Source organism: Mesitornis unicolor, unplaced genomic scaffold (genome assembly GCF_000695765.1).
Source record: "Mesitornis unicolor isolate BGI_N332 unplaced genomic scaffold, ASM69576v1 scaffold24521, whole genome shotgun sequence".
Classification (NCBI taxonomy): domain Eukaryota; kingdom Metazoa; phylum Chordata; class Aves; order Mesitornithiformes; family Mesitornithidae; genus Mesitornis; species Mesitornis unicolor.
This window is the reverse complement of record NW_010164779.1, coordinates 14633-29226: the sequence shown is the minus strand read 5'-3', so window position 1 is coordinate 29226 and position 14594 is coordinate 14633. Positions and strand designations below refer to the sequence as shown.

General features: G+C 50.5%; 1 protein-coding gene across 1 annotated transcript in view; it reads left to right on the top strand.

Annotated features, from left to right (window-relative positions):
- LOC104534304 (protein Jade-2-like) overlaps positions 1–14594 on the top strand; it is a gene marked incomplete at its 3' end in the record, with an annotated part of 54604 nt that overhangs the window by 29160 nt on the left and 10850 nt on the right. Inside the window, exon 4 of the mRNA XM_010194434.1 lies at positions 4753–4922. Within this exon, the coding sequence (XP_010192736.1) occupies positions 4753–4922 (170 nt within the window). The remainder of the gene's footprint in view (positions 1–4752; positions 4923–14594) is intronic.

Below are 14594 nucleotides of genomic sequence, written 5' to 3'. Positions count from 1 at the left end.
GAAGCTCCCCCTGATCTCTGCATCACCAGGTCTGTGCAAAGATGGCACCTGAGGGAGTCTAAACACACATTCAGGTTTTGGGGGCTTCGGTTGCATTTGGCAGGCAGCTGCGTGACCAGGGAGAGTCACTCATCTCCCATCTCTGAGCATCAGGTTCAGCAAAAATCCTTTACCACAAAACCCGAGGAGGTAGAGCCTGCCTGTACACATTGGGGCAGGCTCAGGCGGGCGCTGGGTCCCTCACACCGGCAGCACCGGGAACACGGCAGCGCAGCTCTTGGAGGGCAGTATCTTATGTACCATGTTAGAGAGAACCCAGAGAGATCTCTCCGGTCTCTGTCAGCGCTCTGTTAGACCGAGTGTGTTTCAGGGGCTGTCAGTGCCGTAAATTACCTGTTCAGGCCACTCCTTTGTATACAGAGCATTAATCTTTGCACTTTTATGCCAGGCTAAAAATACCGTCTCCTTTCTCCAGCTCCCCCAAGCATCCATGGCTGGCCCCGTGTCAGGCTGTCGCCTGTTGCAGCCGGCTGTTGGGTGAGAGCTTGTGTAACGCAGCTTAAGGAAGGCACACAACGCCATCCCCGTGCCTGCTTGGGCAGCTCTTTCCAGGAGGAATGTTCATTGCAGCTGGAGGGTTGGGTTTTTCTTCTGTAAGATGGTGATGCTCAGCCTGTGGCAGGAAGGCTGTGCTGGGCTGAGCAGGACCTGGGCTCCTGGGAGTGAGAGGTTCACTCCTTGGACCAACACATGTTGCACCAGCAACTCCTCTGTATTTTATATTTATATTTTGGGAGCTCCTTAGATGAAAGTCCTGAAGCCTGATCAGAGCAGGCAGAGTTTCAGTGTTATTATTACTACTATCTGCATTAAATACAGATGTTACTGAATCCCCAAGCCCTGTCCTAGATTTCAGTGAGCTTGTTTCAAAATCTGGTGACTCTGAAAGCTGTCTTTTCATGGGGTTATTTTCAGATCCTAAACTGAAACTTGGAGATGTCCTCTGGGCATTGGGGCACAGCTTTATTTTCACTTTATTGGTGGGAAAAGTGAAGCAAAAGAGGCAAGAACAACCCATTTCTTGATATTTCTCTCTCTGAGCAATCAGATTATTGCTTCTCCCGCTGGTGGCTCTGGAAGTGCCTCCAGTGGTCATGACTGTCAAGGGCAGCAATGAAACAATGTGTCTGGAGAAATTCCAGGTTAATTTTCCTGCCCTGCCACGGATTTCCTTCCCGACCTTGGGCAAGGTGGGTAGGGTCCTGTTCCTGAGGGCAGCTGTGCGTGAACTTCTTCCCTTGGCACTTACGGATCTCAGAGCATCTGGTACCACAATTCAGCCAGTTATGTGATGGACACAATGGCTTTGTCCCAGACACAAGAGCACAGGGCACTCGATGCTCTGACATTACCTTACATATCGGGACAGAAGGCAGATACAAATCTTGCAGGGGCCAAGGGGCTTCCCAGCTGGTACTGGTGCAAAAGCAGGGTTGGCTCCGCAGGCTTCTCGTGGCAGAGAAGCTGCTTGGACGGGGCTGACGTGCTGCTGCGGGTTGCTATTTGCTTGTTTGTTTCTTTGCAGCGTCTTTCTGTGTTGACATCTGTGCCGGGAGGTGGTGTTTGGGGGAGGAAACGTGAGCTGTGCAAATGCTGCAGCCAGCTCCAGCTCCCAACCTCGCCGAGATCTGTCAGCTGGCACCACAGGCCACTTTTCATTTCCAGCCCATCCTCTGCTTGCATGTCATTATGTGCGACACTGTTGACGTGTGCATGGCAAGCGTCATGTGTGTTGCCGCGGTGTTGCCAAGAAAAGGCAGAAGAGCTGACAGCAAGCACCTGTTTGCTTTCCGTGCAGGGAGTTTGCAGCAGATGACGCGGCTCCTCTCCCCGTCCCTGTGGTTGCGATTAGAGAGCGCTCGGGATGAGTCTGGCAGACCACCACAGCTCATTCTCCATTGCTGAGCCTCCCCAGGTGTTACCCAGCGTGGTGCGGCTGTGGCACCCCCGCCTGCCTGCAACATGGGGCTCGCTCAGGGGGGCTTAGCTGGAGGCTGTTTTAAATCGGAGGTTGCACTGCCTGCAAACAGTGCCCTGGGGAGACCTGCACAGAGCGGGTTGGGCATCTCGTCTGAGCAGCCCAGGACTGTGCCCCAGTAAATCAGCAGTAGCTGCATGAGGAGTTAATGGCTAGAGGAGTCATTGTTGCTGTTGGTGTTTGGGCCACTGTATTAATTGGGTCTCATTTTTCTCATGTAAATAGTAAATTTCTGTAAATGAATGGCAAAACGATCGCTGTAAGTAAAGTTGCCATGGACTTGTGCTGGACCTGCTGTCAGTGCGAGGCCATCACTGAAATCTGTTGCAGTGGAGCTGCAGGCGAAGAGCCTGGCCAGGGCTGCCAGCATCACTGGGGAGAGAGCAGCGAGCAAAGCTGGGCAACTTCTGGTAACTCATTTTTCCTGCAGTCAAGTCCCAAGCCAGGTGAGAAGCAAAGCACTGGCAGAGCTGGGGCTTCCTCGTGTCCTCAGAGACCTCTGGAGAGCCTTAAGAGATGCCTCTGCTCCCGCTGAGCTCTTGGAGAAGGGCACACGGGGAGAAGGTGTTTGGCTGCTGCTGCCTGGGCTCATGTTTCTGAGTGTAACTAGGACAGAGCATTGCACTGAAATCCATTCTCTGGGTGAAAAGTCTCATCTTTGCAGGGCACAGACATGTGGCAGTGCCAGACCCGGTGCCTGTGTGCTGCCCTCCTGCCCGTGGGTGGAAGGAGCTGGGTTGGCAGCACAGCTGAAACAACAGTGAAGAGCAGGAGCCCTTGCTGTAGGCCTGTCCTTGTGTTTATTGCACAGCTCAGGAGCATCTTGCATTTCGAGGGGCACGGGATGCTGTTTCACAGGCAGAGGGCAGGGATGGGTTGGTGCCAGCAGGACCGCTGGCTCCAGGCAAGAGCATCACTATTGATACCAGTTGATAATTGATCCCAGTCCTGTGCTTGCATGTACTTTCCATGTCAGATTTCCTGGTTTCACAGGCAGGGCAGGGCATTTCTCTTGAACAGGCTATTTCTGTCCTGAAGACCTATTCCTCTGAGCCTCTCTGCAAGCCCCCATGGGGAGAAACAACCCCTCTAACATCAGGGAGAGCAACATGAGGTTGATGCCAGCAGCTGTAGCTGTAGGTTGAGTTATTTGACTCAGGAATCCAAACACGTAGGAGGTTGCTGCCACTAGGCTGGTGGTAATGCAAGGTGGGAAGGAAGAAAGGAGCCACGTGAAGTGGAAAAATGGCTTAATTTCTCATGGTGTGAGGGGGAATTGCAGAGCTCTTGTAAAGCAGGCATCTTCCTGCAGAGAGCCTGGCACAGAGCTGCCCGCTCAGTGCTTCCCCAGGGCCACTCTGCAGTGTGGAGCCATGAGGGGTGCAGGCTGACTCGTGCTGAAAAGCATCAGTGGGTGTTTTGGAAGAATGAGATATGGTGGTAAAGCCTTCATGCAGCACTGATACCGGTTTTATTTCTGATGGGATTACACCACCAATCTGCAGGGAAGAATATATGGAAGCAGGATGGAGGCACAGGTCAAAAAGCAAATTCCTGATTCCCAGAGCACTCCTTCCCCTCATGATGGCACCAGAGGTGGGGTGGGCATGGCAGCATGCAGGGAGCCAGCCCAGGGGAGCTGGAGCTGTGCCGCAGTGCGATGCGGACCAGCCCTTGGCGGCGGGTGGGATGCCGGAGCTGTGCCCCACTGTGCTCTCACCTCCCTGTGCTGCTTTTCTGTGTGACATGGGGAAAAGCACAAACTGTGAGTTTGAGGTCCCAGGAGGGAGAGCTGGCAGCTGGGCTGTGCTCAGCATTTTCTGAAAATCAGCTTGTTTTGGTGCATCCCAACTCAAACCATCTTGTTAGGTGCCCAGACCAGCAGTCTTCTGGGAAAGTGCATGTGACCAAGTTCTGGTACTCTGAGCATCTGAGGCACGGGAGATGTCACCAAGCACACAAAATCACACAGAATCACAGAATCACAGAACGTTAGGGATTGGAAGGGACCTCAAAAGCTCATCCAGTCCAATCCCCCTGCCGGAGCAGGAACACCCAGATGAGGTTGCACAGGAAGGCGTCCAGGCGGGTTTTGAATGTCTGCAGAGAAGGAGACTCCACAACCTCTCTGGGCAGCCTGGTCCAGTGCTCTGTCACCCTCACTGAGAAGAAGTTTCTTCTCAAATTTAAGTGGAACCTCCTGTGTTCCAGCTTGTGCCCATTACCTCTTGTCCTATCATTGTTTGTCACCGAGAAGAGCCTGGCTCCATCCTCGTGACACTCACCCTTGAAATATTTATAAACATGAATGAGGTCTCCCCTCAGTCTCCTCTTCTGCAAACTAAAGAGCCCCAGCTCCCTCAGCCGCTCCTCATAAGGGAGATGCTCCACTCCCTTGATCATCTTTGTAGCCCTACGCTGGACTCTCTCCAGCAGTTCCCTGTCCTTCTTGAACTGAGGGGCCCAGAACAGGACACAATATTCCAGATGCGGTCTCACCAGGGCAGAGTAGAGGGGGAGGAGAACCTCTCTCGACCTACTCACCACCCCCCTCCTGATACACCCCAGGATGCCATTGGCCTTTTGCTTTCGCTGGGCTTACTTTCCTTCTTAGAGACAGGTTTGTACACAGCGTGGTCACACCCTCCACGGCAAGAAACAGGTTGTGTTTGTGAGTTGTAGCTCTTTGTCAACCTCTCCTTCTTTTCTTCCAGGATCATACCCCAGCTGGAGAACTCGCCCTCACAGGTTTCACCAGGCAGCCTGCCTGGCTCTGAGATTTCAGAAGCTACGAGGACTTACTTGCAAGGCATGAGCCGCTATGACCTGGACGAGCTTGATGCTTGCTGGTTAGAACTTCTTAATATGGAGCTCAAGGAGATGGGTGAGTATTGCTGGTTTTTTTAAGTCTCTTTAAGGAACCATGTGGAACAAAAGACCTTGAAGAAGAAATCTTTGTTCAGGCTCTCCAAAAGAGATCATATGGATTGCCACAGGATCTTGAGTGCATTTCAGTGCCTCTCACTCACACAGGGGTTTTGTCACATGCAGGAAGTATGGGGCGAGCCAAATGATAGTGGGAACAGTGCAGTGTGCCTCATGGAGCAAGGAGCTGGTTTGCAGAAGGATGGATAGATCCAGATCACTCAGGACCGTGCTCTGGTTGCGTGACCGTGATCTTCTCCTGTGCTCATCCCTGCAGCACCTGTACTGCAGGAGGGTGTTGATCAGGATGGATGTGTTGACCCTGACTCCTTTTGGCCACATCTGAAAGCATTTCTTCAACCATGGCCAACTGGGAAGATGGAGTTGGAGGAAAGAGGATTTCCTAGTCAAAATGTGTCATTTTCAGAAATGCTGGTTCTGGGTTGTCTCTCCTTTCTCAGGTGTCTCTAAATATCACAGCATCGTGTCACCTGCATCACTGCTGTTCTATCACTGCACAGTCTTCAGATCCATTAGTGCATTTCAGTTGAGTGCTAACAACTGAACTGGGAATTTGACCATTGGCACTGGTGCTTAGCATGGTCTGCTGGGCAGATCTGTTGGCGCAGACACGAGGATGTGTAGCCCTGCCAGACTCTGGAGGGATTTTCCAGTCCTTGTTAGGTAAGGATTGCTGCGGTGTGGTTACTGTCACACAGGTAAAAACAACAACGCAGTAAAACATTCACCTTGTGAGGTCAGGGAAAGCTGAAGCCTGCCTACATGAAGCATTACTCCCCGTTGCAAAGGTCTTTCAAGGGTAGAACAAAGTGTGTTACCTGCTGGAGTGGATGAGGTCTTGCACTGCTGAATGGGGAGACTGTGCTGAGTCTCACCTGGGTGCTGCAGTGATCGGTGAGGTTGCCGTAAGTCAGTCCACTGAGCCTGCACGGAGCGTAAACGGGCTCAGAAGTCAGCCACCACGTTGGTTGATCTTGGTTGCAGAAGATCTCTGCTTTTCTGGTGTACTAATGATTTAGAAGCAAAATTTTTTTACTGTGATCTCTAAGACCTCAAGAAAGTTGTAGAGGCTGCTTTTAGCATTTGGCTAATTATCTGTTATATGTATCCTGTATATTGGATTTCTCATAATACTGATGTTGTGAAGCCCATAATATCACTGGCAAATTGCAGTCAGCTTTGCCCTTATTAACTGGTCCTCTGTTAGCAGCCTCAGCTCTGGTCATTGGCACACCAGGTTTTGAGATACTGGCAGCTACAGTCAAGTCCTTGGGCAGAGCAGAGGGTGCTCCTGGGCATAGCTGAGTGGCTCGGTCCTGCTCAGGTGCCTTACAGAGGATCCATCCTTCCTGATGCTGTACAGCTGCAGTACTACATCAGGAAACCAGTTTCTACCATTGAGAAAACAGTGGTGCTGCCTTGGGAACATGTTGGATTTAGGAAGGGAGCTTGAGCGTTGTCACAGCCATATACCCCTGGTAGCCCTGCTCCTCGCAGGCGCATTGGATGGGCTGGCATCACAGCATCCCGATGAGCACACCCTGTACCCGATGTCAGCACACAGGCGATGCTTTGCTGCTGATCCTCTGCGCAGTTTTGGGCAAGCTGCATTGTTCTTCCTCCAGCTCTTTGTAATTTATCACCTTTTTCAAGGACAACCCCTAGGAAGTATTTGTACAGCACCAGACTGGATGAGACCACGGGCTCTGACAAAGCCCCTGAGCCCTCCTGCTCTAACTCTGGTTGCCAGGGGATTTCAACAGTGGTCATGCAGAGAGCCTCGCTGTCCAGCAGCCTATTTCCAGCCCATTTCTGTTGCTGAAAGAGCCCTGTAATTACTGGCTGAGCCTTAAATATGCTGGGGAGAGAGCAGCTTTGCAAACCAGCGTTTGGCATATGAAATCCACTGCGGATATGGCTTCAGCCTGAAGGGTTCTGATATCTCGCCCCATCCCCCAGCCCTCCCCATTTCTCTAGCAGTACATGAGCTAGTGCATTTTTTTCCAGTGGCTTGAAAAGGAAAACACGTGGCATTGATTAGTAGCCCATCCCTGGTGCTGCGGGGAGCTGGAGGTCCGGCAGGTAGGAAGTGGGATGGGTGCTGGTGACTGAGGGAACATGGTGGTATCCCCCACACCAGCTGTGCCTGGGGCTGCTGAGGGGGCTGGACTGCAGAGGCGGTGGGGTGTCAAGGGGCTTCTTTGGGAGGATGCATTTTCCTGCCTGTGGAAGAGGTGGGATTGGGGTACAGGTAGAGGAAAGCTGTTGCAGGGAATGTGTGGTTGATCCCCTCCTGGGCTGTGCTGGAGCAGAGGCTGTGCTCCCACTGCTCCCCATATGGGAGAAGCCATGCAGCCGGGTGCAGTGGGGGTGGGATTTGGGTGCCCTTCACCGCCCAATGCAGAAGACTGCCACCTGCATGGGTAAGTCTGAAGGCAGTCCATAAAGAGTGCTCTCTATCGGAAGCCCTCAATGACATGCTGAGATTTCCAAACCAGCTTTGCTCATCTCTGAGATCATTAACATGAGTTAACTGGAGAATTGCAGCCCCTCCTCCCGTTCAGAGAAGTCAGGAGTTATCTCCCAGCCTCAAGAGATACGCAGAAGTTTAAATTCCTCCTGAGCATTCAGCTGAGCTGTTGTCACTGGGCACAGCATGTCATTGCCAAAATATTCAATGACAAAGAAGGAGCCTGATCTCTGACTGGCTCTTGAGCGGCCGCAGGGAGAAGAGCTGGAAAACACCTCTGAGGTCATGTGTCTTGCTTTGCCCGTAGCATTGATCCACGTTAGCGCTGATCCACGTAGCACATAGCACATGCCTTTTCCAGTCCTTTTTAGGTCACCCCAGGGATGGAATTTTATCACAGAGATCAGATAAACCTCCAGATAGCTCCAGCTCTCTTGCCCACCAATTAGGTGGAATTGCTCCGAAAAGCAAATTTTTTTCACATAGAACAGCTTTAAATAGTTTTAAAGCCCTCAGTAAGATGCCTCTTTAGCTGTTCCTGTACTCAGCAGAAATGTACTGTTTAAGGAACTTCTGAGTGCTGAAGATGAAATCAATATTTAAGCATGCTTAAATGTTTCATTTGTTGCTGCTGCAATATGAGACAGTAAAAAGAATGGGTCTAAAGGGGTCTGAATGAAACCCTGAACCAGATTTATGTGTGCTCCACTCCAGGCACCACAGACCTTTCCTTTTAAAGGAAAGTCTTTGTTTTTATATTAACATTTCCTGCTGTATTTTGTGATCTCCACTGAATCCAAAGCTATTGTAAGCATGGGGCTAGAGAGACTTCAAAGACCTAGGCTGGAAGATCACTTTGTGGTGATCAGCACTTCATAAACACAGGGAAAATCCTCAAGAAATTGCTGAAAACATTGCCGGTATCAATTTTGCTGAAGGCAGAGTCAGATTTTCTAAGCATTCCCTTGACTTAATCCATATGGCGTATGCTGCTCACATATGCCCACCACAGCTTCTATCTTGGGAGCTGGAGGTGTTCCTGGTATTTTATGGCAGGAACACACAAAGGTCACATTTATTGCTTTTGAAGCTCCGGGGGGAATTCATCACTGCGTACTCGAGATATGTCTGTGTACTAATGAGATGATACCTCCCTCCGCGGAGGTGAGATTGGTCAAGTGGACGTGGAATAAACCGGAGTCGTGGAGTAACCCCAGGGAAGATGCGCTCAATGGAGCGGAGGCTGCCGTTAAATGTGCGCCACGGAGAGCGGCTGCCTGCCACCCAGCAGTGCCAAGAGCCCTTGCCCAAGGCTACCCTCATCCCACTGCGTCCTTTTGGGATTCAGGGAGCCCCCTTCTCACCCCAAGGCAGCATGTTGGTGCTCCTCAAGCAGACCTTGCTCCTGGGTGCTTGCCACCCCCCCACTGGTGCCCATCGCCTTGGCCAGGCTGCATTTGCTCTGCAGGGCCACCCCAATAGCTGTCACTTGACGCTTTTTCATTATTTTAACAACTTTGAGCACGATTCCCCGCAGTGCTGTGGTGGCAGAGGTGCAGCCCCATTCCTCGCCAGTGCAGCCAGCTGGAGGGAGCCCTGCGATGAGGACTGCTGCCCCCTTATGTAGGGGATCCAGAGACTGCTGTCCCCTCACAGGGATGCTCCCCAGGCCCTGCTGGCAGGAGGATGTGCAGAATCTGTCCTTTTTGTAGTGGGATCCATTTCCTTTAACCACCAGCCCAGCTTCCCCCTTTCAAACGTCTTCTCCAGCCCACAGCCATCATGGACCACAGCAGTGGCCTGTCCACTCTCCCCATGCCCAGGCTGGCCCTGCCTTGCCACTCATTGCTTGAGAAAGCTTAGCCCATTAATAACTTAGGGTCTGTTTGTTTGGATTTTTTTTCTTGTTTTGAAGAAATCCTGCCAGTTTGAAGCTGTTTTGTAACTATGTCTGTGCTGCAGCCCACACGAAACATCCGTGCATAGCCCAAAATCTTTGTTCTCCGCTGAGATCACAAGCTCATTGCGCGAGAAATCATTTCAGCAGCAACTGCTTTGGTGCTTGGATAGATGAACCAGCAAATCCTCCACTGCTTGGTGGTTATGTCACAAGCAAGAGACGTATTTGGTAGAGGTACCAATGTACAGCATAAAAGTAATTGGGAACAGATTGAAGGCAGGAAGGGAAGGAGGAAGAAGAAGAACCCAGGTGCAAGTGATCGAGGCTGATTTCGTGTGAAAATAGCCTCAACTGTTTAGATTCTCTTTAAGTAAGGAAATGCAGAAATATTTTCAGGTGGCAGTTCCTTAAGTTATTGGCAGAGGTGAAAGCACCACAAGCCTCTGGAAGGAGAAGCTGAGCTTCTTTATCTGCTTATAGAAACAGATATTGCAGGAAAGCATGTATAGATTAATGTATCAGTTGGATATAGATTGTGTATTCTTGTATAGATTAGCAGGGTTGGAGCTCAGTGGGAGACACTTTAGACATTTTGCCTCCAAGGTTTTCAGCACAATCAGTTTTTACGTGAAGTTGCCATTCTGCCATTCCCACAAATCCCTCACTGTAAGTGCGGGAATTTCCAGCACTGCTCAGTTTTGGTGCTGGCTGGAGCGAGGAGGCTTTCATCAGAAGTGCTCCAGGACGGCTCAGTGTCACTGGCGAGAGACACCGGCTTGTAAAGTGGCTTCTGAAACATTTTGTCATCATCTGAAATTTGAAAATAATTGATGTTGGTGGGTGGCAGAAAGGATGGCAATTGATTCCTGTAAATCTTTTAAGTGCATTAGCAGGCTGTGTTTGCAGCAAAACATCTTGAGGTTTCTCTGTGGATGCTCGGCTCGCACAGGTTGCGTATTGCCGTCTGTTCTGTTGCTCATGCTTTATGTTAAGGGTCTGTTTATAAATAACAGATTAATGTGCGATGGCTGCATCTTGCAAGCCTTGTGTGCCTGCAGGTGATGGCTTAGAGGTGGCTGGGGGAGCCCCCAGTGGTCTGGTGTGGTGTTTGGGTGGTCCATCATCCCCTCGCCTTCACATAGGCTTGGGACGGGGTGGCTGCTGTCCCCATGGGTGCCTTGAGCGTGTGGGTGCTCAGCTCCTGGCCCTGTTCAGAGGCAGAAGCCGAAGCAGTTGGGTTTATAGTGACTCACCCAGGGCAAGCCAGGGCGGGGACGGTCAGTGAGCTGGGAGGAGGTGGCAGGAGCCCATCATCCCCATGCCGTGAATACCCCGTCTCATCAAGGAGCTGCTGTTTTTCAAAGATACTAAGGGACAAACAAACCTACATAATCTCACAAGTGCTTTCCTTTTTGTATTAAAAAAACCCAGCAATTTTGCTTGTTTGTATATATTTTTACTGAAAAGTAGACTCCAAGGTTTTTAGCTCGTGAATCAGCTAATGGCACAGCCTGCAGTCAGGATGACAGTTTGTGCATGAGCTGTTTTGTCTCCAGGTATGCTCCACAGGGTAAAAGGATTTATTGTTTCAGTAAATTGATTTTAGTGGAGCACAGTTTAGTCAGAAATAGGTCTCTGTTTTGTGAAAGGTGGCTCTCCAGCTATTTTTTTTTCTCCCCATGCAGTGAGTCGGCTCAACAAGGAGTAGCTGAGAATTCATTTAGCAGAAGAATATTGCTCCTTCATGCCACATAAATTACAATATTACAGACATAATTATAACGGAGAGTGGTGGTGTGTAAAGGAATGTGCCTGGTGGTTATTCCAGACCCAGCGCTGTGGCCTCGGTGCCAGCCCAGCAATCCCAGCTCCTTTGGGATAAAATACTTAAATTCTGTGCTTCAGCTGTGACATGGGCAGTTGCTTCAAGGTTTCGGGGGAGCTGAGGTGCATGGAGTTGGGGCGGGTGCCTCAGGAGCCCCCAGGGATAACGGAGATGCTTTGGTTGCTGCAGAGCTGCAGGGATTGTGACAGACCCCGACAGCAGAGATCTAGAGAAGAGTTTTCTGCTAGGAGCAAAGCTCAAACAAAAGGCCATGTTCTTACGTATTTTCCCTTTCTGAATCAGATCTGGAGACCTCCTGTAGTGCATCATTGTCTGGCACCTCTTCTCCTCCTCCATTTCCAAAAAAGTCCCCCTTCTCCTCTGGGGATGCTTCTTTTGGCTGGGTACCCGTTGCATGCCAGCATCCTGCTCTGGGATGGGAGAGGGTAGCTTTTCTCCAGCTGGGATACAGTGGTAGACAATCCTTCCCATCGCAGGACGATGTTGGGGGTGTCCCTTCAAAACCAGTCATCGTTAACACGCTTGGTGTTAATGGGGAGAGGATGCGGATAGCCTCCTGGAAGGGATGCTGGGACACAGAGCCTTTGACTCCTGCGTTAGTGTTTTGAATGTGGCTCCAGATTGCTTGTGATTACAGAATCGCAAAATCATTTAGGCTGGAAAAAACCACTAAGATCATCAAGTCCAGCAGTTAACCCAGTGTTCCCAACTCCACCACTAAACCATGTTCCTGAGTGCCACATCTATGCATCTTTTAAATACCTCCGGGGATGATGACTCCACCACTTCCCTGGGCAGTCCCTTCCCGTGCTTGGCAACCTTTTCGGTGGAGAAATTTTTCCTAATATCCAATCTAAACATCCCTTGGTGCAACTTATTATATTGGCGTGAGATTAAATTCTCAATTCTGCCTATGTCGCTCCAGACAGAAACTGTGGAGAAAGTTTGCAGCTATGCTGTGTTTCCCTGCAGAGGCTCAGAAAAGCTTTGTTAACTCCCTACCTTTCATCCAAGATCCTGGCATAGCTTAACCAGGTAAAAATGCGTTTCTCTTGGTCGGCAGGTTAGAGTCCACGGTGCTGATGATGGTCTCAAGTGTGACTTACTCCCTGGATGTCACTGTCATTGTAGCCAAGATTAGTATCTGGATCTTTGCTTTTCCTTCCCTGGGGACCGTAACGGTGTCACTTGTGCATGTACACAGGGAGTGTTCTGGTGGAGTATTTTTTGGGTTTGCTATTTAGCTGGTCATGATCAATCCAGGTAGCATTTTTGCAGCCAAAAAGATGACAATTTTATGAATGGAGTTTAATAGCACAAACTTTATATGATGCAGAAGGAGATAAATGGAGCACAAATGGAAAAGCACTTCACCCCCAGGTCCCATTGTTTAGTGTTTCATAAACGATTAATCGCTTCATCCCCATCAAGTGCAATTGTCAATTCAATAAGCTCCGAGGTATTCTGAATGGCGCTTGGCAAACGAATTCCTAATGTAATTACATCTAAATGGAGTGTGAGAGTGCGCGTGTGTGCGTGCAGGAGGGAGAGATCTATATTTTTCGATGTAATAGTATAACAACTACATTGCATGTAGGCTGACAAGGAAACCCAGCTGGGGTGCTGGTCGCGCTCCAGCGTGAGAGTTTTGGGATCAATGGGGACTTTTTCCCCAGGGTTAAGCTGGTGATGGTGAGGCATCACTGTGGATAGAAAATGCAGGAGGTGAGATGGGAGCTGGCTCCTTCTGCTTGAGGTGAAATGGGAATGGTGGAGATGCCAGCGTGAGGAAGGCACGATCCCGACCCCATGGTCATGATTCTGGTGGAAACCCCCCTGCCTTTCCTGCTCCCCTGAGCACTGGGCAGCTCTAGAAAGCGCATGGTGAAAAGCACTGGAAACACTTTAATGGTCAACTTTCTTTCCCGATGAGCGGAGAAAGCAGAGCCTGAAATGCTGGGAGAAAGGCAGTAACTCCAGACTGGTCCTGCAGTGCCTGGGATCAGAGTCACAGATGTGGACTTGAAACGCTGACTGAGAGCTTATTTAACGCTCACGTGAAATCATGGCTTGTAGCTCTCCATCCAGCTAGTGCAACGCAGGTGACGTGTTTATAAAGAGACAGGAAAGGCATACGGACATATTTATAAAGAGACAAAAAAGACATAAAGAGAGTCAAAAGTAATACTCTAGCTTTGCCTGCAGTGCACCCCCTGCCCTGTTGTATTGCACCAGCACAATGCCAAGAGCCAAGCCGGTGACTCCGTCCCGGCTCCAGGACTTGCCATGCCGATGCATGCTTCTCCCATCACTGAGCTCCAGTGGCCCCCGGGCAGCCTATGCCAGCCAGGGCTGCTGGGCAATAAAAACAGGTACTGCCAGGTTCCTTGGCGTGTTGCGGCACAGCAGCCCGAGCACTTGAAAGGGCTGCGATAGGGAACAGTGTTGTCTGTCTTAGATGGTATCTCAGACTCGACACAGACATGTAAAATGCCAGGCTAGATGTTTGCAGAGACTTGTCAAGCCAAGGGAACCCGTGCCAAAGCAAAACATCGGGGAAGAGCTTAAAAAGGCAGACAATGGTGTGTTTGCTTGCCGAGCTTGCCTACGGGCTGCTTTCCCCCTTGACAGCGTTTTTTCAGCCAGTGCATGGCCGCAGGGGAAAGGTGCAGCCTCTACTTGTATTGGCCAGCCAGAGGAGCTGGGAGCGGTGCCCAGGACCCCCATGCCCCAGCCCTCCCCAGCCCCAGGGGTCTGTGGGGGCCCCAGAACTTGGATTGGGACAGGGATGTCACACTGTATCTCAAGAGATGCTCGGATTGGCAAATGAACATTAATTAATGAGTGCCTCATATTAGTTCTTCATCAAGCCTTTTTTCCCTCTGCTCATAAATGAGAGATTTTCTCCTGTTACCTTACAACAGGAAAGGTGGACAGCAGTGTGGGTCAGGCTCCTCTGCTGTCTGGCATGTTTTGGAGCATCCTGGGCATTATCACAGATAATATACCCAACTGAAATGCAAAGATGGAATGCTTTTTATTGCATCCTGCTGGTATCTCCATCCCCATCTCCGTGCCTTCCCCAGTGATGAAGTAGAGCTCATGGGGAGATGGGGTGTGGTGGGGACTTAACTCTGCCTCTTACCCCTCGCAGAGAACCTCTCTCCTGCTGCTGGCAGATTTTTTTCCTTCTTTTTTTCCTTCCCTGGAGTGACCTCATGTTGCATTTGTGGCATCAGGATCTTTGTGGGTGGGTGAGAGGCAGCACCTTTGGGAGCAGCGTTTGACATGGCACCATTTTGGTGCTGCCGAGCCCCTGGCAGCTGCATCCCCCTGTAACGCCAGGTATCCTGCTGCTGGAGGCTGCTGCTCTGAAAAACTCTCTCCTGTTTAG